This window comes from Anopheles marshallii, chromosome 2, assembly GCF_943734725.1.
Source record: "Anopheles marshallii chromosome 2, idAnoMarsDA_429_01, whole genome shotgun sequence".
NCBI classification, from domain to species: Eukaryota; Metazoa; Arthropoda; class Insecta; order Diptera; family Culicidae; genus Anopheles; species Anopheles marshallii.
The window spans coordinates 49,860,177-49,882,481 of NC_071326.1; the positions used below are offsets into that span (position 1 = coordinate 49,860,177).

At 42.1% G+C, this 22,305-nt stretch overlaps 3 protein-coding genes across 3 annotated transcripts; 1 reads left to right on the forward strand and 2 right to left on the reverse strand.

Moving 5' to 3' along the window:
• The first annotated feature begins 1,511 nt into the window (after positions 1 to 1,511).
• LOC128718092 (putative odorant receptor 71a) lies at positions 1,512 to 9,466 on the forward strand. Its single transcript, XM_053811766.1, has 6 exons — positions 1,512 to 1,523; positions 7,618 to 8,180; positions 8,589 to 8,846; positions 8,915 to 9,014; positions 9,068 to 9,328; positions 9,401 to 9,466. The coding sequence occupies exons 1-6, from the start codon at positions 1,512 to 1,514 to the stop codon at positions 9,464 to 9,466; spliced, it is 1,260 nt and encodes a 419-aa protein (XP_053667741.1).
• A 2,351-nt stretch (positions 9,467 to 11,817) lies between these two features.
• LOC128719409 (alkyldihydroxyacetonephosphate synthase) lies at positions 11,818 to 18,282 on the reverse strand. Its single transcript, XM_053813033.1, has 5 exons — positions 18,158 to 18,282; positions 14,396 to 14,482; positions 13,132 to 14,320; positions 12,727 to 12,831; positions 11,818 to 12,192 (listed from the first exon to the last, which is right to left on the reverse strand). The coding sequence occupies exons 1-5, from the start codon at positions 18,280 to 18,282 to the stop codon at positions 11,818 to 11,820; spliced, it is 1,881 nt and encodes a 626-aa protein (XP_053669008.1).
• Positions 18,283 to 20,227: 1,945 nt separating this feature from the next.
• Positions 20,228 to 21,352, reverse strand: LOC128708822 (integrator complex subunit 12-like). Its single transcript, XM_053803803.1, has one exon. The coding sequence runs from the start codon at positions 21,350 to 21,352 to the stop codon at positions 20,228 to 20,230; it is 1,125 nt and encodes a 374-aa protein (XP_053659778.1).
• Between the last annotated feature and the right edge of the window lie 953 nt (positions 21,353 to 22,305).

The following is a 22,305-nucleotide window of genomic DNA, read 5'->3' on the forward strand; positions in this document are numbered from 1 at the left end:
GCTGCTCATTACTCATAGCCGTGTCTCATTATCTGTCAAGCGGAATTTATTTGCTTTATTTTCGTTGCGACCCGCCGGAGCAGCGTCGTCCTGTTGTGTTCGTTTCTGTCGGCTGGCACAAAAACCACCCTCCGAAGGTACATATTTAACTGCAGCGAACGATCGTCGTCGCTCAAGGATTATTCTTTGTTGGCAGTGTGTGAGTCACCATCCGACCATCAAGATTGTTGGTACGGTGCGTCTAAGGATGGAATGGATCGGTGGCGGTCGTTTAATTATACCAATTTTACGTTATTTTGAATATGGATTTGTGTGGGGCGTCGAGGAGCCTTTTGCCAAAACATACTGCGCCGTTCAAACGAATTGACAAAGAGTTCTTGACGCATCAAAGGTGACGACAAAAGTCAAATGCCGGCTTATTAGGTGACCAATTTGCACGAACGCCCTTCTTTGTCTTGGTGGTCTTGGTTTGCTGATGCAACTAAGTTGAGATCATAATTAGGTCATTGTTTAACTTGGCCAGGCGATTCCCATGATGTGGTAGGAACGGATTTGAATCAGCTCCTGCGAGGGTGGGAGATATTCATGCGTCACGATTATTGTAACTTGGACAATAGTTTCAAAATTTATCGTTAGGGCAGGTCATGAATTACGTTGCGGCGTGTAGATTGAGTTGTAACAAAGCATACAAAGCTTGTAATTAGTTTTTGATTTGGAGTTCGCAACCGATTGGAAGAAATGATAGTTCTGCTAAGATTATGTTTAGATTTTAGAGCAATTATCTGTCAAAGTTGTGTTGGATCTACGCAACGAAAGATAACAATAGACTCTTATTTGCCAACGTTACGCGTTACCGAGTACGGTAAACAAAGCTGAGTCACATTTGTTGCAAAAGATGTTACAGCCATGTGTTTCCCTAGTGCGTCAAACAGTGTAATCAATTAACTCGTAGATCGGCTGTAACATGACAAGTACACCGGCGAACACGTAAACATGTCGCCATGCTGACAGAATTGTCATTCGAGGCCAAAATTGGGACGCTTTCCGGGCGCAATGAATTAAAATGGTCCCACCTGTTCCAAAGCGGATCGTGAATCCAGCGAGCCAGTCAGGTCTGTGGTTGCGCTGTGTTGTGACTAATGCACCTGCAAAAGAGGTACACCAAGAAAACGATGGGCACCTTTTACGGGTCAGCGAAGGGTCGCACTGGTTTCGGGGCCAGTCATTGCGCCGTATTGCACCGGGTGCAACGTACGATGGACGAGCACAATGATGACTAACGTGGGTGGCAGTTGGCCTAAAGGGATATTGAGGTTACCTCGGGTTGAGTCTTTAGCGATCGCGTTTGAATTTGTTCATATTCGGTCCAATTGCCGATTTATTATTTGATACGCCCGTCATCATGGTTTACGAGTCGATTGTCGCAATAATCCTGTTTGTGCGGCTAGGATGCGTAGCGTTGTGAAAGAACCCACCCATGATGAATGTCCCTAAACGATGAGATGACAACAATGGGTGGTTGGGTCAGTTTGCGCACCTGTCACAGTCAGTGATGGTGCGTTAATCACCACCAGCAGGAGCTGAGACGATGGGTGGTATAGTGGTTCGGTAGGCTAATTTTAACACAACCCGAAGCACTCTTTCCGATTTAATCGCTTTTCAGACGACATTTGCATAGAGGAAGGAGAATAAAGTAACAAAAAGTAACGAAACGATCTACAGCTGTTGCCTCTATGCCAGACTTGCTTTGCCTGTCAGAGTGTCTGGTCTGCTAGAGGCACAAATTGAGAAATGAAAGGTGTCAATGCGTACCGTAGTGACAGAATTTTATTGCATTTGGCTGTGAGTAGGATTTTAAGTAATCCCATCATTACCTAAACCGTAGGATTTCGTGGAAAAAGGAGTAAGTGGACTTTTAACAGCAGACCAAAACCGAAACAGAAGGTTGTAAATTATGTGATCACATCGTTCACCGAGCGTAGAACGAACTGGTTTAAATCACCAAACCACCTTCTCCACCGATGTATGTATTCAGCGTCCAAAATGGCATAATCAACCATCCTGATAGGGAATGAGACAGGCGGGCGTACAGATAAAGATTCATGTGTAGAAACGGCGAGCTGTACGCATAACTTCCGCCAGGCTCATTAGTAATGCATCCCATGTGCTCGCAAGGCACGTCTGTCATTTCTTTGATCTTTTCAGCAGTGACTCAGAACGAACCTCGACTTGATCGTGTCACCGATGGCTCAGTGGCTTGGAATGTTGAAACACTTTGTTCAGCACCGTCCACCCTATCGTACTTGTGATAGATGAGAAAGACGAATGAGAATGATTACAATCATAGCAGCGAGATTGTGTGTATGTTTATTTAAAGTTTCTTACTTTGCATCACACACTGCCGTGTGACGCACACCAAATTATTAGCAGCCGTACTATTTTTTAAAATTTGCAGCATGTGGTTAATAACTATATACTTTCAATATTTTGAATTTTAAAATATCATCAGTTTCGTTGTTCAAATCACCGAATTTATTTGTCATATCGTTGAAAACTGTAAACCTTAACATAATAAACCTTAGTAAGAAAATTATGATCTTTCGCATCCAATGACTCATATTTACTAAAATGACCCAACGATCTACCGAACGCAACTCGTGTTGGTAAGGTTATCTTCTTTATCTCCACAAAATGAAAATAAATCTCCAATTACCAGTTACTACACATGCATTTATAGCGCCAGCCAAAACCATTCTACTTCCCGGTTGGTTGCGACCCGTACAAGGGACCATCGGCACGCAAATGACACGTTGGTAGCATAAAAAAGTGCACACCTTGCTATCTTCCGGACCGACGAACAGGCGCCTGCGCTACGGGCCAAGATTGGCTTCCTAATAGCACGCGATCAGCTTCATCGTGTGGCCGCGGGTGGCCATGAACATTGCGTGCGGGATGTTGGTGGGGAAACGCGCACGCTAAAAAAAAAAAGGTGTGCGTACGGCAAAGGAATCTACGATAAGTAAGCAAGAAGTCACCGCACGATGACTCAGGTTCGGTGTGACTGAGCACAGACTTCGAATGACCTTTTCGCGGAAGTGCTGCGGTGCGTTTTATCGAACGGTTCCCAGCGTCAAGGACGCGTATTCAGGACTGGTTTTCAAAGCTTTCTGCGACGAGCCCTACATTAAAACTGGAGTATGTGATTGGTAGGGGAGGATAGGGGTGATTGGTGATTGGTGAGAAGGTGATTGGAAAGGGCTCTTGGCATAGAGAAGGGAGACAGTATCGGGGAGTAGTCGGAAACAAAACCGAGAGCAACGATCCCGGGTGCTATAATGTACGATTAAAGAAGGTGTCCATCGACGAAGGTCAGCCCGTCAACCAGAGGCTCGAGTGGGTTGCAATACGGAAATTTTATCTCCGATCATACCGATCACGCACCCCCTGGATGAGGTCGAGTGATTGTGCGCGAACAATGGTACGGTTTTATCTGGCCGGGCGAAGAAAACCTTCCCACTCGCAAGGTATCAACCCAGAAGTGAATAGTCCTTGCAGTGAAATGTGCGGAAGCACTTACAGTTGAGTGATTGCGGCTGGGTGTCGGAAATGGAAAATCGTGAATCATGCGTGTTGATATCGGGAAGGGATTATTGAACCGTTTTCTTTCTTGCGCGTGCTTAATCCCACCATAGAAGAGTCGATTCTTTCTAATACTCTCCATCGAAAAGATGATGAATCAGTACGGTAGAACTGACTGTGTATGGTCATTAACTGAGGAATTCTCGCTGGTCGTCGAAATGTCGATCTGAGAATCACCGTGCGCAACCAGACGTCTCTCATCTCTGGCGTGTCTATTGTTACACACGTTAATGGGATTTTACCCATTCGAAAATTGTCTTTCGTTCGAATAATACGCTGTATCACTATGGAGTTTTTAAGTTTTGGAAAAAAAAGATTTGGGATACCACAGCACTACAAAAGTAGAAGCGAATTCGTAATGATTTGTTTACGATTTGAACCCCTTTCAGGAAGGAGCAGGAAGAGTGATCGTAAAAAAATATTCATTTCGAAACGCTGTAGGGGATAAAACCAGACAGAATACAAAAATGTTTTCGAAGAAACAACACAAAAGCTGCTTCAATCATCACACAAGCGCCTGCGGTATTCCCTTGCTTACGATGCATGCAAACCTGTTCAAAGGAGAATACATAAGTTCACAAAAATTATTGAAGCACGAGTGCGGAAAATTAGCAAAAGACACATTTTAATTGGATATTTAAACGTTACAGAAACTTCGGGATGCTCACCGACGGGCAGAACAAATGAACTCTTCGTTACAGTCCGTGTAGCAATTAAATGCCCTATTATTGCATAGCTTTATGATTTACTGCATCCCAATCCGTAAGTGCCACTTTCAGTGCAATAAAAACTTTGCAATAAAACACATTTCTCATTAGCAGTAAAACGAAATAAGCTTACATTAAACGTATGCAATGGAGTCCAACATAAGGAAATGAAACTCGAGATGTGCTTTGCAAATGAAGTACACATACATTGGAGGCTATAACTGTTGTCATTTATGATTACACCGATGAGGATATTACAAGCGTTAAATTTAAACTTCGCGAGCATTAGACAACTTCACAGTGCTATTTGCACGACTTTTGCTCTGTTGGTCATGCTATTGGTCTTGAATAAAAATTGTAAATTTATTGCTGAACGTAAAAGTTGCTGTAACCTCATATATAAAAGTGTGTAATCATATGCATGCGTAAAATCAAATAATACCCCATCGATCGATACGGAACGCTGAGCGTAGCGAAGTGTGAGTGAATGTAACTATCGTGTAACTAATCAAATCAATTCTCCCTTCTCGCAAACCCTTTCTAATTAAAACAGCTATGAACCACAAGGTGGTGGAAGAATGTTTATAAACCTCGAAGCAATGAACTCTGAAAGTTTTGATTACTTGTGATCTTGTGATCATTTAGCAAGATCATGGCGAGACAATGGCAAACACACGTGCACCTGTCCGAACATGGGCGTATGAATCACGGGCTGTAGAACTACGTTTTCATGTGTGTATGTGGTAAATTCATCGAGAAACGCATGACAGTTTAATCAACATACGACACGGGGATCGTGTTGTAGTCGATGATGTTATACAGTTTTGGTGAATCGATTAATCGGTTATCATGAAGCCGATCTTCCCCTCCTGATCTGTATGAATATCATGTGTGTACGTATGTGTGTGTATTTGCGACTTGAAGTCGATTAATTAGCTTTGTATATACGAATGGACGCTGGACAAACTTATAATATAAAGACTATATAAGACTAATCAAGACTAATCAAGAACGCTTCGCGATACGTCCAGCAGGTGCATCATGGAGTAGATCGCTCAACCGGACTCGTGACTCCCGTTGGTGAATCACAGCGAATGGCGAACAAACCCGTCTGTGTCATACGGTTAATTGGCTCCGGGGTGTCATGCTTAGTTTTTGCAATTAGGAAAAAATCATTCATCACACAAAAGGTCGTCACGGTAGCGTAATGAAGGTCGCTCGACACTGTTCAGCGTTCTTGCTTGCGTCGATTCAGTCACACTGGCTCATAGTCGCGAAATTCGCGGTATTTCGTCACCTGCTTATGAGTCGCCGTTTGTGCTCGAATGGAATGTTTGCTATCAAGCGAAACTAGTTTCGATAAGCTGAAATAGCGTATCAAAAAAGGGTGTTAAACATGGGCTCGTAACGATCAGCAGAACTGCCTTTGGTCACAATGTGATTCAATGGTTTCACGTGCTTCAGTGTGGATCAGGACGAGGTAGAGGTTTAAATACTCTTACTACTTGTAATATAATAACTAATCATTTCGCTAGCAAAGTTATGAAGAGTAGCGGAGTTTAGTAACGCAGAAACGGGTTTGGACAATCGGATGAAGAATGATGTTTGGATGTTGGAGCGCGAGATCGTCCCACAATGTACTCTTCTTCTTCACCGGCACAACAATCACAACAGGTCTAGGCTAGCCATTTCTGGTTTTCTTTGACTTTATTCACCCGTAACCCGTAAGAAATTCAGTTTGGATGGCCGCCTTGGATGGTATGGGAGACAAAACAGTAATATCGAAACTTTGGATAGTAATAAATGGCATAATCCGTGAATGATCACGTATCACGATCACGACACGTTAAATGTTTACAAAGCAATTAGTTAGTGTGTGCTGTAAACAATCAGACTTTTGATACTGCCGACTTTAGCCCTGGTAATATATTTTTTTTGTAGCAGGTTGCTTGTAACCAATTTTATTAAAAAACATATCTCGGTTGTAGGAACAAGCTCCGATTGTGTTGCATAGGAAAGTTCTTTAAGGGTAAAGTTTCAGTTTAAATAGCGTTTGAAAGAAAATTGGGACGATCTTCTGCTACCTATTCACCATGAAACTAAAACTAAAATGTGTGTAAACAACCGCTATTTGGTGTGCGAAGAATGAATAACTTGTGGACAATAATAAAAAACTTACTTACTTACTTACTTACTTACTTACTTACTTACTTACTTACTTACTTACTTACTTACTTACTTACTTACTTACTTACTTACTTACTTACTTACTTACTTACTTACTTACTTACTTACTTACTTACTTACTTACTTACTTACTTACTTACTTACTTACTTACTTACTTACTTACTTACTTACTTACTTACTTACTTACTTACTTACTTACTTACTTACTTACTTACTTACTTACTTACTTACTTACTTACTTACTTACTTACTTACTTACTTACTTACTTACTTACTTACTTACTTACTTACTTACTTACTTACTTACTTACTTACTTACTTACTTACTTACTTACTTACTTACTTACTTACTTTGCTACTTACTTGCTTACTTCCTTCCTTCCTTCCTTCCTTCCTTCCTTCCTTCCTTCCTTCCTTCCTTCCTTCCTTCCTTCCTTCCTTCCTTCCTTCCTTCCTTCCTTCCTTGCTTCCTTGCTTCCTTCCTTCCTTGCTTCCTTCCTTCCTTCCTTACTTTACTTTTGTGGAAATAGTACCTTTAAGATATGTTTATGATATGATACGATGGGCCAGGAGTTTTTTTTGTTATCAAGCGTTAGGAGCGTTTTGAAAAATTTATATGACCGCAAAAAATTAGTAGGTGCTTCAATTTGCAACCATGCAATTAACAAATGGATTTAAACCATTTTTCGCTATGGTGTGCGGATGCTATATTTTCCACAACGCCTATATAGGCGGTTTATTTGCGTTGAAAATGACAAGTAACAAACCGTTCCACGTTGCAAATACAATCAAGATAATGAGCCAATTGCCTAACCCCAATTAAAACTCTTGTCGCAATAACCTTAATTGATTGTTTATGCGTTGTGTAGCACTGCACTGCAGTGGAAGTATTTATGGAAACACTACATTGAACATTGACTATCTCGCAACCAGCAGAAGAGCAGAACGAATAACCAGCCGGGTTCTATGGACTGTATTGTTTAATGTAATGAAAATTGCATGATTTTCCTCGTCCCTAATGGTCAAAACTCACTAATTGGCAAACGTATAAAAAGGACTTTCCAACGAAGCCTCTATCATTAGCAATTTGGCAACAGTGGAACAGTTTCACCGATTTCAATTGTGATGAAGAGCGGCAATAGAAAAGGACAGTTTCCTCTAATAAATCTTACTATAAGATGGTTGAAAAAGACTCAGTTTTGGAACGATTCACCTGGAAAATCATTTCCGACTGTGGGTTTGATCATTGTTGTAAGCTATCCAGTTATTTGGATTGTTCCGAGCTGGCTGTTTACAATGACTGCACAACCTAGTCTCACTAGTTTGATAAAGGCAGCCAATGAACAGATTGTGTTTTGCTCTATATTCTTCAAGTTTTGTGTTTTTGCGTTGAATTTTCGTCGTTGGGAGACATTGTTTTACGATCTACAACGTGCCTACAGCTTGGTGATGGACGATATGGATCTGGATGTTCAACGAATTTTAGGACATGTGGAAAAGTCGGCATACCATCTGACCAAGTGGTACGGTTTCGGGATTACTTTTAGCTGTTGTGTGTACGGAACGTTACCAATGTTGTTCGTAGCGATAAAATACGCGGCTACAGGATCGTATAATGTACCACTTTCGACCCCGATCGAGGCAAAGTATGTGTTAAGTGCAATATATGTACAGTCATTTCCCGAGTTACTCGTGTAATTCTGTATGTAGCATTCAAATTTTATTTAACAAATTTAAAATTTTGCAAAAAAAAACCCATTACGTTGTAATATTATATTCTTTTTTTATTCGTCCAATATTGTTAAAAATAATGTTGGTCAAAATTTACTCTATTTAAATGTAAAAAACATCAATTATGTGGTTCATAATGTGAAAAACAAAAATCGATGTCTAAAAACTAAATATAAACGATATTATAAAGAAAACTCAACTCACTCAAATTCTCTTATACGCATTTGCGATTTGCGTAACACGGGAAATGGCTGTAAAGTGCAAATTGTGAATAATTTAACACTTATTCCTTTATCCTTTATCGACATTCTATTCTCGTGTAGTTATTTTATCCCTGGATACCGTACGAACTTCTGGATCTGGTTTCCGCTTGACGTTGTGCTCAGTGCAACGTTAGTGCTAAATGGGGCAACATTATTTTCAATCGAATGCTTCACATGGAACCTTGTCCACGCAACATCATGCTTGTTTAGAGTTCTACAAATTCAAGCAAACCAGCTTTCGAATGGAAAAATCGTGTGTGAAGATGAGTGGGCTGACAAATTTTCGCGCTTTGTAAATCTTCATGAGCTGGTGCTACGGTAGGATAAAATTGAAGAATGGCATAAAAGTTGATACAGCTCTATAAGACGTATATCTCACATTACAGCTCAGCTCAAACACTAGAGGATATCCTGGGAATCCAGATGCTATTTATATATTTAACGACCGTTTTCGAACTGTGTCTAATAATGACTGTGCTGTCTTTGGTAAGATATTTGTGCATGCAACGTTATAGTTCTATCAACCCCCTACTTTACAGGCTTTTAAGGACTTGTATCTGTTAACAACGATGCTCTGCGTTATCGGCCACTGTCTTTTTCAAAGCTTTTCCTTCTCTTATCTGGGTACCGAGCTCATAGAAGAAAGTGAAACCGTGGCACAGGCCATTTTTCACAGCACATGGTATGACCAGAGTGTGAAAAGACAGAAAGACCTTTGCTTCGAGCTTATGCGTGCCAAGAAACCGGTTAGTCTAACTGCGGGGAAATTTTTCATCGTGCAACGTGAATCTTTCACGCAGGTTCGTATGAGACCCTTTTGCAATCTTCTATAATACAATAAATTTACCATACCGTTTTATGCATCTCTGCAGGTGATTAAACAGGCGTACACCATTTTTACACTGATGTCCCAGTTTCTGGATAATAATGTCAATTAAAATTCAATACAAAGTTTGTTCACAATTCAATGATACTTCAATGGTGATCAAAGTTCGATCGATGCACTTACCCGGTGGTCTACAGTACGTGAATATTGAGCAAAAACGGTCATATGGCATGAAGAATGTTCGTTCATCGAAGATCTTTTTCCATACGGTTTGACGATTCTTGCTCAATGTTCATCAGCTTAGACCGCTTGTTTACACAATTTGATGATATCCTAAAATTTCAAAACGACACTACAAATATTTCACGCACATAATACTCAATGTCTGTCATAATTCTTTATTATATAAAATAATCAATGGCTGTAGCTGACGCTTTTATAGAAAAAAAAGAAAAAGCACGCGCTAATAAAATCGATTTAAGTTAGCTGCACTTGGAAACCACTGTTCACTGAAAATTCATTTTACTTGAGAAATTTAGAAAAGAAAAATCATGTTTGAAAATCATAAAATAATAATGTGATCCTTTGAAACCCTGTAGATATGGGAAAATATGGTGGTTTCAAGAACGCAACTAAGTTTATTTCATGTGATGAAAATTTAACTTTGAAATTAAACATTTTTTACATTCCAACTTTCTTTGAAATTTCCCTCGATGACGGGGCGTTAAACGGCCCACATCGAATGCCATAGGTTCCGTTAATGGTTGTTGGTAACTTTGTCACTTGAAGGACTGTGAAGTCTTTGGAAGATCCGCCTCTGCGTAGCAACATTTTTGTATGGACGATAAACTTAAACATTTTTTCATCTAACTGTCAAAAAAGTTCTCCCGGTTGTTTTAATTTATTACTACTAATTTAATTTTAATCTGCATTTAATAATGCATCGACCTGTATCCTATACTGAGTTTGCTATATGCATTGACCAGTATCCTGTACTTACTTTAAATGTAACATTAACAATTGTTTAATTTTTTAACAACACACTTTCTCTACATAAGGACCAAAACAAAGAAAGTTAACGTCGTTGAACCATTTGGAACATAATACAAATGTATAAATTCAAATCAATAACGGCTTCTCGTTCAAAATTCAAAATGCCACCTTGAAATATTTCACACTTGCTTAATGCAACTCACCACCAGATGGTGCTAAAAGCGAACAAACACGTGCTTATGTAATTTATCTTGGCTAGCTGTACTGCTAGAATTAAATTAATTGTTTTCTCTTCAAACGGTATTATTTTACTTGAGAAGCTTAAAGTTGAATCATTTTGGAAGCTTTCCAGGCGAAACTGTTTACCTTTTTTAGATTTCTCTCACCAGCTGATATTGTCTTGGTTGCTCTTGTTTTACTGGCGATGTGAGCCTTTAATTACTCACAGTTTAGGGTTGCACGATACAGGAAGAAATGGTCTCAAAACGTGTCTATTATTTAGCGATTGCTTACCTGCTTTGCTATTAATCGGTCAATTACTTTAAAATGTTGGCTGACAGTCAAATGCGATCATTCACTATTCACTAATGAATTGAGATAATAAATTATTCATAGGCGTATTTTGATTCCGCGTCCAATCTGCATGATGGAAGGCTATACATGAACGTTTAGATTTGTGAATGGTAAGAGCAAAAATAAACTCTCCATGCCGATTACCAGAGTGGCAAATTATACTTTACATTACTATTCTTTTCTGTGCGGTGCAATTGTTGTCACCCTTTGATATCAGTGACGTGTTTGATAGGGCTCTTATAATAGCAGTAAAAACTGTTATGGTACTTACACATCTTTAATAACGACAATGTAGATAACAAATATGTATGTTTCAATTAGGTTTTATTGTTTCTCAATTTGCAACTCATAGTAAACTTTGATTTATGAAAAAACCGTTTCAGCACATTGCGTGGAAAATTGCACTAACAAAAGTATTCACACATCAATTCATACTATAATCTAAACGTTGCACCATTAAATTCATACTATCAGCTTTTTAAAAAATAAGCAAAACAAAACACCACTAAACAGAGAAATCATAATTGCTAGATTCTACAAAACTACTACGGGAGGGTTTAGCATGGAATGTTTGTTAACTAGATGCTGCTTCGTGGGCCCGACCGAAGACGACAATCCATTGTTCATAATCTAGGTGCGGATAAAACCGTGAATTTGACTCTTCGCTCGTAACGCAACGTAACGAAAGCGGCGAACACATGCTTCCGGCGAGGGGACGGAAGTGATCGTGACCACCAAACAATGGCTGTTCGCTTGCTGGACCACTTCTGCCCGTGAAGCGGTGGAACAAAGATTTGTTTTGCTTTGTTATTATCATGCATGTTAAACGTGTTCGGTGAAGCGGCTTTATATCAAACTAGCAACACAATACGACTGTCTGGCGCTGCGTGCGTGAGCTTACAGTTTCGCCTTCAGGCTGGTGGGTTTGGGATCATCGCGCAGTTCGGCCGGGATGAGATTTCCGGCGGCAAAGATGTTGTTTGGATCCAGCTCCCGCTTGGTGGCTTTGTAGAGCTGTACGCCCACATCCGACACGCTCTGTGGGTACCAGCGGGATCGAATCTTCCCGACGCCGTGATGGTGCGAGATGGAACCGCCAGATGCAAGAATTTCATCCCGAGCCTTGTTCTCGATTTCCTCGTAGATGGTAACCGGGTTTGTGAAGCCGGCATGGTTAAAGCCGAAGTAAAAGTATACACATGCACCGGCGTCGTACGTTTGTGTCACCCGGCATGAGATGAGGTAGTGTTGAATGTTGTGTTTGGCACATTCCTGCAAAAGGGAAAGGGAAGTTGGCATGAACGATGGAGACGCATGGTTGTTGCTGGCGTTTCAAATCGTTTTCAAGTGCTTTCATTCGAGGGTATTCGATTGCTTTCTATTTGAGATCTTGGTGTACTTAAAATATTAAGAAGAAATGTAAATTCAGCTGGAATGAATTGTTTGTTAAAGTGGTCGGCATCTTTCCTTCAAACATTACAACTTATCATTCATGTACATAAAGATTGAAATCACCTACGGGAAAACTAATTGAAAAAACAAATTTACACACCGTGCAAATCGTGTAAATATTATCCAAACACACCATTGTCACTGTTGCAATGGTAATTAGCGAATGGTTAATTTATCCAATAACCTCATACCTCGATGGATGGACACTTGTCATTGTTTGTCTCTACCGTGTCATATCGACTGTGTCATAATACATTGGCCGGTCATGTTTTGTGCTGTTTGAAGATTACTTATCTACTAGAAAACACTTCAGAACAATGCGCATACGCGTCTCCAGCTTCGGATACCTCCTACCTTTCGGACGCAGCTTTTGACGTTGGTACAGAGCGCTTCGCAGCGGTCCCATGATACGGACGTTTCAAATGATTCGGCCACGATACTGTAGTCCAAGGCCAGGTCCTGGAAAGATGTGGGGAATGAAATTTACAGGTTAACAGTTTGCTCAGTTACGCCAGAGAGACTAACGCCGCCCAAGTACCATTAGACGTTTCCGATCGTGACATCCAAACAAACCATCGTCCATACTATTGTCTTATTTGCAATGCATTTGATGCAACTATCGCTCCATCACCGGCAAACCATCGGCCCCACGGTGAAGTACACTTAACTGTCGTTTGTCGAATGGGGTCTAATTGTACGGCTGACCTAACCTCCTCCCCCCCCCCCTCTCCCTCCCACTGGCCCCGCTCTCACACTCACCCTGATGTACGCGATGACGAAGGTGAGAATGTAACCCTTTTCGCCGTTGCTGCTGCCGGCTGAGAAGCCGCCGTGACGCTTGGCGATAGCGAAAATCTTCGCCTCATTTTGCTTCACCTGGTCATCGACGCCCTCGAACAGTAGGGTCGCGATTGCGATACGATCGAGCTGCAACCGTTTCACGCGCGTTAGGTACACCTTCTTCAACTTTTCGGCGGCCGTCGCCAGCGGTCCGCCGGGGATTTTGAGCGCCTGGCCGAACACAAACTGCTCGTTATCGATCAGTCGTATGCTTGCCGGCTGTAGTCGTTCCCGGGCAACCTCACGCAAACACCGCACACCGGAACCGAAGTCGGGAAAGACGAGCGAACCGTACCGCTTCACCTGTGGCAGGGGCCGTATCTTTATGACCACCTCCGTGATCACGCCCAACGTACCTTCGGAACCGAGCACGAGATGGTTGAAGTCAGGCCCGCAGGATACACGCGGTACTGCTAGGCTTCGTTCCAGCACACCCTTGCTGGTTACCATTTTTACACGCACCAACAGATCCTCGATGTTGCCGTACACGTTCTTCTTCATGCCGGAGGCCCGTGTCGCCACCCACCCGCCGAGCGTGGAAAACTCGTAACTGTCCGGTTCGTGGCCGACGGTGAAACCGAGCTGACGCAATTCCCGCTCGAGGTCCTGTCCAACGATTCCCGCCTCGAAGCACGCCACCAGATTCTGCCGATCGATCCACAACATCCGATTCATCTGGGATGTATCGAGCGCTGCAATGGGGCGTGTTTCGTCTTCCGGGCAGGTTACCGAACCGGAGACGGAAGTACCACCACCGTACGGTATAAGCACCACGCCGTACCGGTTGGCGGTGTGAACAATCTGCTCTACCTGCTCGTGCGACGTTGGAAACAGCACCACGTCCGGGATACGCTTGAACGTGCCCGTCCGCATCATGTGTACGTCGTGCAACGTTTGCCCATGACACCGGACCAAACGATCTTCCCCGTTCTGCGTACAATCGATACCGCGCTGCCGTACCTGTTGCAGGAATTCCGGGCAAGGCACCGGGGCGGGAAATTCGTTCGGTACTGGAACACCTTCCCGACGATCGGAAAGATCAACCTTAAAGTGATCGATCACATAGTCACGGAAGTGTGGCAGTGAAACTTTCCCTCCGATCGGATACCTTGAACAGGAAGAGAAAATGATGCAATTATTAGGAGCGTAACCGAAAGTGATCTACATTTTACGGTTTACTTACCTATCGCCAGTGAAAACGATCGTTCCATCCTGGTAGAGGAAGCGCGAGTCTTTGTAGCCCCAACCGTTCCATTTCAGCAATTGTTGTCTATGCGTAAGATGAGAGGGTAATAATATATTTTATTTATTCATTATATTGTTAATAGTACTCATATTATTATTATTCGCAACTTCTACAAATGTTCCTATAATATTTATGTGCATATTGTTTATATTTAATATCTTTCATGAAGGTGACGTAGTAGTAAAATGACTAGTGTTGGGTCGCGAGCGAAAGAACTACTTCAAATGGCTCTGCTCATTTTATCGAGCAGTGCGCTCAGTGCGCTCCGTATTTAAAAACAGCTAACTCTTCACTGTGCGATTAGCACACCGAAGAGCGCACTGAGCGCTGTGCGATTGGCGCTCCAAAGAGCGCGCTGAGCAAAGTAACGATTAGCGGCAGAAGCACATGATTGAAACCGCATGTGCGTAAACAGCCTGGCCCAATTGGCATTCACTAAATTGTGTACGCGTTTTTTTCTCATTCGTTTGCGCGTTTCAATAAGTTAGGCACGCCACTTCCTATCTATTGCCAGACCCTGTAATGCAATATTTTAATCAATGTTCAAAAATATACGTTTCACTAATAAAATACGATTGTTCCCTTTGTAAATATATATTTTTTTCTGATTCACATTGCATTCAACTGTCCTTTCATTGTACGTCTGTTATTAATTTTGTTTCCCAGGTAAATTTTACCAAAAAAAATATTCTTCCTCAAATAGCGCTTTTCATAGCTCGATAGCTTTCTTCTAGCGATAATTGTACATTGCTTAGCGCGCTCTTCGGAGCGTTAACTGCACAGTGAAGCACTATCTAGCGCTCACCGCTCACTGAGGTGTGCAAGAGCGGGTCGCTCCGCTCATTCGAAAGAGCTACATGACCCATCACTAACCCTGACTGACTACATCTTAATGAACAGCTGAATGTTTAATGTATTTTTTGGGAAGAATCATTCAGAGCAGTGTTAGTAGAATCATGAGTAGACTTTCAAAAGATTTGTGATTCGAGAAATAAATAAAGCTCTGCAGATTTAAGCAACTTACGAATTCACTCTTCTCTCTGAATCTCAAAAAATTTTGCTAATTCGTGATGATTTCTGAATCTCCAAGGATTTATGGATGCAGTCCGCTTTGGAACGAGGCACGACCTAAATGATCTTTCCAAAATGATCGGCATTGATAGGCTGATGAATAATGAACCATTGAAGTACTTTCTTCCAGTGCACTTTACTTAAGGGATTTTCTTTAATTGGAGACACAAATGGTCGCTTCGGCGAAGATACAAAATATCGAGCGTTGAAGGTATAGCACAACGCAGCTAATTGTTCAAGTTATGCGGAGTGTGTGAGCTACTGTCGAGTAGAACGTTGTTTACATACTTGCTCTCTTGAATAAAAACAATTATTTATTATTGTCATTTTGTTTGCATCACAGCAGATGTTTTGGTAGTTGGTATAAACATATTTATTAAATATGTGGGCGCGTATCAATAGCAATGGATTTGTACAGTTTATGTTTGGTTTTACACTGAATAATGTTTTCGAGAGCGTTTTGAAATTGTTTTTACTCTCTGTGGTTTCATGACTGTAAAGAACGCCATTTCGGTTACCCCACGTAAGAGTTTTCCAGACGTACTTCTATCTCATAGCTGTACAGATGCAATGGCTTTCCACGACGGCCAGTATTTAGCAGTCGAATTCGTAATTTGCAGCCAAGAGATCACTCCTCGTCTTCAATTCCTCGTTTTATTTATTTGACTTTCACCCCTCACTGCCCTCATCCCGCATACGATCCTCACTACAATACCTTATTCTGATCATTTAGCTTGCTGTCCCGTAAGTTTTGCCTTCCTTTGTTTTTAGTTAATGTTTATTTTAAGATTATATTTATCACTAGATATTGAGTAATAATAGTACGTGTAGCCATCAGGCAGACATATGAGGTTATTACCAAATCAACAAATCCCAAACAAACAGCGCTAAGAACTTCTCTTAAGCAACTGTTTCGTTGAATGAAAGCAATGAAGTTCTAGCTAGTTTTTCGGAACCTCTACGATTCTTCACCGTTCGCTTTACCGGTGCGGTTATCTAACTGATGGATTAGATCCGACGATCCATGTTGGGCCACAGTTTCTTATCAGCCCCAGATAACCGGAAACGGCACGAAAGTCGATTGGAATCGGTAAAAAGGGCACGGTTTGGATGACATCACCATCACCACACACGGAGTTGTGCAATTCGTAGCGCGAAAGGTGTGTGATTAGATAATCCACCAGAGCATTTCGAAATGGACCACTATTGACATTCGTGTTATGTGCACGATAAACCGTGGCTGTGGGATGGATCAGGATAGTAACAGCAGAACTTGTCCGTTCCGACTGACAATTGACCCGATAGGGCTGTTGCTTGAAAATGATGTATGGAACAACCCATCATGCATGTAACACGAGACGGTTCCCCTTTTTACTCACTTGTTCAATGGCAAACACTCGTTTATTAAGCTATTTTTAAGCGTGAAGAGCGTAGTGGATGGAGCCGGCATGACATGGGAGCAGCTGCCACAAGTGTCTGGCCTATATTTGGCCGCATAATTGTTCCATGTGTGTGTGTGTGTTTTTACTACGTGAAGCATGTAATATTTAGACGGTAGACTATATCTTTAGTCTCCGTTTCGTATACATAACGTTCCATTGGCATTTTGAAGTGTTTCAGTCAATAATTCAATTGCGAAAATTAAAACTGCAAAGGTGGCACTAGCTGTGTCGTCCTGAAGGTTCGGCTTACTTCAAGGGTGAACATCTGGATTGCTGCCAGGCAGAACAGCTAAACAACTGATCGATAACAGTTTATTTTTCTCCTAGGAAATACTCACACTGATCGTAAACATGTTCACAAAAAGCATCACAAATTACACTACCAGCGCCGTTATATGATATTATTTATTTCAATGTGTGTTCAATACGAGTTGCATTAAAATGGAATTATGATAAATGACACTCAGCGTTTGACAACTATCAGTGAGTTGATAACCGAGCACATCGGCAAGGCGAGGACCTTGCCTTCCAGGTAAGCACGTGCTCTTGCTCCGGCCGGGAAATACGATGCTTTTACACCGGCCGGCACCACCAACACATGGATGCGCCGTACACTAAAAAACCGAAGTGCTGGCGATCGGTAAGCGAATGGCCATGTGGTGCAGTCCGGCTGCCGGCCGAGCAACACCCAAAACAAACACACTCCCCGTACGGTAATGGTCGCTATACACGGGTGGGAAAATTCAGTCCCCGAGCACGCGTGTCCTCTAGGCTGAACGCGGTCAACGAACGGAGGCAAAGAACACCCGTTCATGTAAAGGATGGCTCTCGGAAAATTGTGGCTCTCTCTTACTCTCTCAGCGATTTCCATTATGTTACTGACACATGCTCTCATCACACTGGAAAATCGTGTACAGGTCTCTCAGCACACGGGGCATTCTATCCTTGCTCTGATGTTCAGTAGGGGAAAAACTACCCCTTGCACCTTTGGCAAAAAAACAAAAAAAATGTTCATCCTGCTCGGAGAATTATTTTTTTTATTTACCACCAAAATGATCTGTAGAAAACACGAGGACCTTTCCATCCTTACTACAACGCAGTGCCTCAAACAATTTGTAAACCCACCCACACACACACACACGTGGTTTGCCATGTGAAAATAATCCCAGCAACCAAAAAAACGAACCTTTCCTTCGGTATAGCGCTGATAATTTTCTTCGGCACACTTGGATCCAGCCTCGCAGGTGCCTTGGCGGTGGTGCATTCGTTTCCTTTAGCCACGAATGTCTTTTCGGCCACTGTCGATGACATTCCGGTGTGCTTGCTGGGGTGTATCCGCTTTTCACTTGCTGTGGCCACTAATCCTTGACCCTGCCTGACTTGGTACTGGCGCAAAGGGCCCCTTTCATGGAACTATTAATTTCACAACGTTACCGCGTTTAACTGTTGGTGGCAAGTCAATAAGGCAAAAAAGCACACACAAACACACACACACACGCATACATACACGGGCACACGAAGCACGCTGCCGCCTATTCCAAAAGGGTGGTTTGATTATTGATTTTTGCGCGTTTTCCGCTGGGAGGAAATCGTACACCAAGCGTTCTGGTGCCACTTTAACGTTTCTGCGTTCTCGGAACACTGGTGTACTGGCTGGCGCTAAACGAACCGTCGAGACAGTGTGGTGATTACACGCGTTAATTCCCTTCCTGGCTGGCGTGTGCAAAATTATACCGGGCTCCAGTGTGCGCAATGCGTGTGGTGATACAATCGACCTTATGCCTTAATTCACTTCTGCTCCAACTATCCAACTCCGACCGCTGTGCACAAGACACAACACGCCCGCACAGCACAAATGTGGAAAATGATTAGCGACTGAAGATTACAACCGACACCCGGAGTGGAAAAATGGAGCTTTGCAACTACACTTTTACTGCACCAGAGAAGCTGCTACTGGCTAGAGAGAATGAAAGGCAGTTTGGCACTTGGGTATGAACCTTTAAAATGTCTTTTGGCGTGGAGTTTTCCTTCCATCCAAGCGTTTCTGGAGGAACACACTATGACCCAGTCGTTGCCGCTTTCATCAATCAAACGCTTTTTACACAATTTCACTTCAAAGTTTAACTTAATTGTTCGGCAGTAACGCTTAGGTCGCAAACATGGCTCTTTTTCCACAGCAAAATTTGAAGCTTGTGGCGTCTAGAGCACAAAAGTAGGTCTTCACTGCTCGGCTGCCGAACAAGAACTATGTATAGCCACTGTCATGTTTATATACATGCGCACTGGCTTATTTATACAGTGCACTGCGTTGGACTAGTCGCAAGACACGTGGATTGTGTTTTAGCCGGAGGTTTATGGAAAAAAGTTGGGTAATCATTAAATATCAATTGTATGGAACAACTTTATAAATTTGGCTTTGCAAACTATGGCAAACAAAATAATTTGTATGACGATAATTTGTTTGTCAAACAATTTCGAATGCATAATATCAACACCTTGGTTTCGCATCACGCCAGCCGGTCGAACAGCGAATGGAAAGCAGATTTGTTTTGCCTGCTTTTTGCGGTGTGACTGCTGTTATCAACCAATGAACATCAAAAGGGACTACGATTTGATGATGGATTGTTCTCCAGCTTTATTTGTTGCTGGAATTGTATGTATTCATGTCGTATCAATTTGTAAATTTCTACCTATTTTCATAAACCACTTATTGATTAGAATTCATCATTCGATTTTTTTTATAGTCGCTATACTATAGTCTCTAACAACAATTTGGAAGCTTATACTATCCACTACACAAATAGTATTAATGGAAAGTCATATAAAATTAATAGTACTAGGCAAGTGCAGCTAAACGATTCAAACGCACTGTAACTCTGATATGCTATGATATGGTCACACGTACAAACACAAACAACCAGAACGAAATCACATTTTCTAGTGGTCGATTTCATATTCAATACTCCGGCTTAATCCACACAATAAAAACTCGTTTTATTCAAATGTTATACATTTGTTTGTTTGATAAATTTAGGACTTTTACTGGACTGTACTGGTTTAATAAATTTTGGTCTGGACTAAATTACATGCAAAAATTGAAGCCTAGTTTTAAAATATGGATTCTAAAACTAAAACTTTTTCTCATACTTTCATCACAGTATCATGCACATTGTGTAACACTGTTGTCCACTTTGAGTAAATAGTATATTTGCGATTATTCCTATGATCTGTTTTTAGGGCACGCTAATAACTTTACCTATTTATGTTTGCGTTTGCTGTCTTGCATTTTGGCAGCTTTTTTCTTCATCATTTGTAGACGCTTATCGGCACTGATTATATTTATGCTGGGTGTGCCAACGGAACTACCGGCACTGGATGCTGCATTTCCAGTGCTGCCGGATGACGATGAACCTCCTCCACCGCTGGCTGAAGAGGATTTTGAGGACCGCTCGCGATCTCTTTCACGGTCACGATCACGATCACGATCCCGATCACGGTCCCGCTCTCGGTCTCGATCTCGTTCGCCGCGGTCACGGTCGCGATCCCTATCACGCTCGTGCGATGAGTCGGAAGATTTGCTTCCGCTTTTAGAGGATTTGTGTTTGCTACTGCTAGACGAGCTAGAGCTGGACGAAGATTCGGCCGATTTGCTGCTGCCACTTTTCGTATGTGATGCCGACTTTGACGATGAGCTGCTAATAGTAGGGGACGGTGAGGTTGCTATGGTAATAGGTGGTGTAGATACCATCGCAGTATTCGTAAGCTTGGTGGCCGTCTGTTTGTTGCGGCACATGGTGCAGTACCAAGAATTCTCTTCATCGTTAGCATCTGCTTCCGAAATAGCAGGTTTGTGACAGTCCTGGTGATATAGAGCGTGACAATCGGCACATTCGACCAACCTGTTTCGGGCACTAACATCCATTAGACGGCACACAACACACATCAAATCTTCCAATTCTTTCAGTTTGTCTTCCTCCATCACGACATCATCATCCTCGTCGTTGCCCTCCAGATCGGAAGTGGAGATCAGGATCGAACCAGACGACATCGGTGGTATGGTCAGAGCTTCCGGTGCGCTCACTATACACTCGATCGTACCACTTGCAATCGGTTCTGGGTCCGGGTCCACATTGATGACGGGTATGGGTTTCGGCTCAATCACCTTTTGCTTGCGCACGTAAAGATTGCTTCCTCCCGCTAGCGGTTCCTCGCCCAGGTGTTTTCTGCTAAGGGTGTTAATGAGCGTTTTTCCACTACCATACCTTTGTTTGATGAGCTCGTCTAGCAGGTTGCGTATCTTTTCCGTCGCATCCGAATGAGGTGAGTGGAGTAGTTTCAGCGCGTGTTTAAATGTTGGATCAATATCCAACGTTGAACCCATTTTAGCGGTTATTCAGCCGAAAAATATCAGGTAAAATACAATCATAAGAGTGCGTATTTTTCCCGTGTCGGAAAGCGACCCCGTAAACAACACTCCAAATAAACAAAATGTCAGCTGTCAAATTTGCCTTTCGTTGAATCATGGATGTTCTTGATGTTTATTTTGGAACAACCTGTGCAGGGTTCCGAATTTTTCGTTAATTTTCGTTATTATGTTTAAATTTGTACTACTTGTTGATAGAATACAATAAATAAACAAAAACAAATGTTTTTATATGACAAAGGAAGCTACTTTAGACCAATTTTACACCTTGTTGCTTAGAATTTGTGATATAAACTAACTCAGCTATCAAATTTCCAAAAACCGCGTTTCTCCGAATCCGCGTTTAAGAGAAACCGCGTATCTCGGGGACTTCCTGTACTTCAAACGCATCGCCATCCTCTCTATCCATTGGTCTGCATTATATATTGTGCTTAAATAGTTGTTTATTATTTCTCCAAACGCGATTCTGTGAAACCAAAGAAACACACTTGTCAAACTCATCGTTAGCATGGCTGTGTGAACAATGGTCCAGCCTCTTGTTTGTTACTTTTAACAAACTGTCAACTGAGTGCGGTTTGACCAACCTATCATACATGGCCGTCGGTTTTCCATGTGATTTTCTGAGTAGGTGCATGTGTGTTGCTGCTGTTGCCGTGTTAAATCCTTCAAAGCGGCTAATTCAGCGAAACCGGCAGTGCAAAAGTAACACGCTAGAATCTGCCGGAAAATCACAAACCATGCGAATTATTCATTTAAAAACGGAATTGTGCGCAATATAGCAATCAGCGAAGCGGCGGAAGAAACACGTGGACGGTGTCGTAAAGTTCCCGCAACCCGGACGACCGGAGCACAGTGTGTGTAGTTGTGTGTGCGAAGCAGACAGTACAGCACCAGCTGAAGTAACGAAAAGA

Coding starts and splice junctions, on each gene's coding strand:
- LOC128718092 (XM_053811766.1), top strand. Junction 8,181..8,588: donor TCGACCCCGATCGAGGCAAA/GTATGTGTTAAG, acceptor ATTCTCGTGTAG/TTATTTTATCCCTGGATACC. Junction 9,015..9,067: donor TAATGACTGTGCTGTCTTTG/GTAAGATATTTG, acceptor CCTACTTTACAG/GCTTTTAAGGACTTGTATCT.
- LOC128719409 (XM_053813033.1), bottom strand. CDS start 18,282: ATGTCATCGACAGTGGCCGAAAAGACATTCGTGGCTAAAGGAAACGAA. Junction 14,483..18,157: donor AGCGCTATACCGAAGGAAAG/GTTCGTTTTTTT, acceptor TCTTACGCATAG/ACAACAATTGCTGAAATGGA. Junction 12,832..13,131: donor TCGTCATCGCGTACATCAGG/GTGAGTGTGAGA, acceptor ACATCTTTCCAG/GACCTGGCCTTGGACTACAG.
- LOC128708822 (XM_053803803.1), bottom strand. CDS start 21,352: ATGGGTTCAACGTTGGATATTGATCCAACATTTAAACACGCGCTGAAA.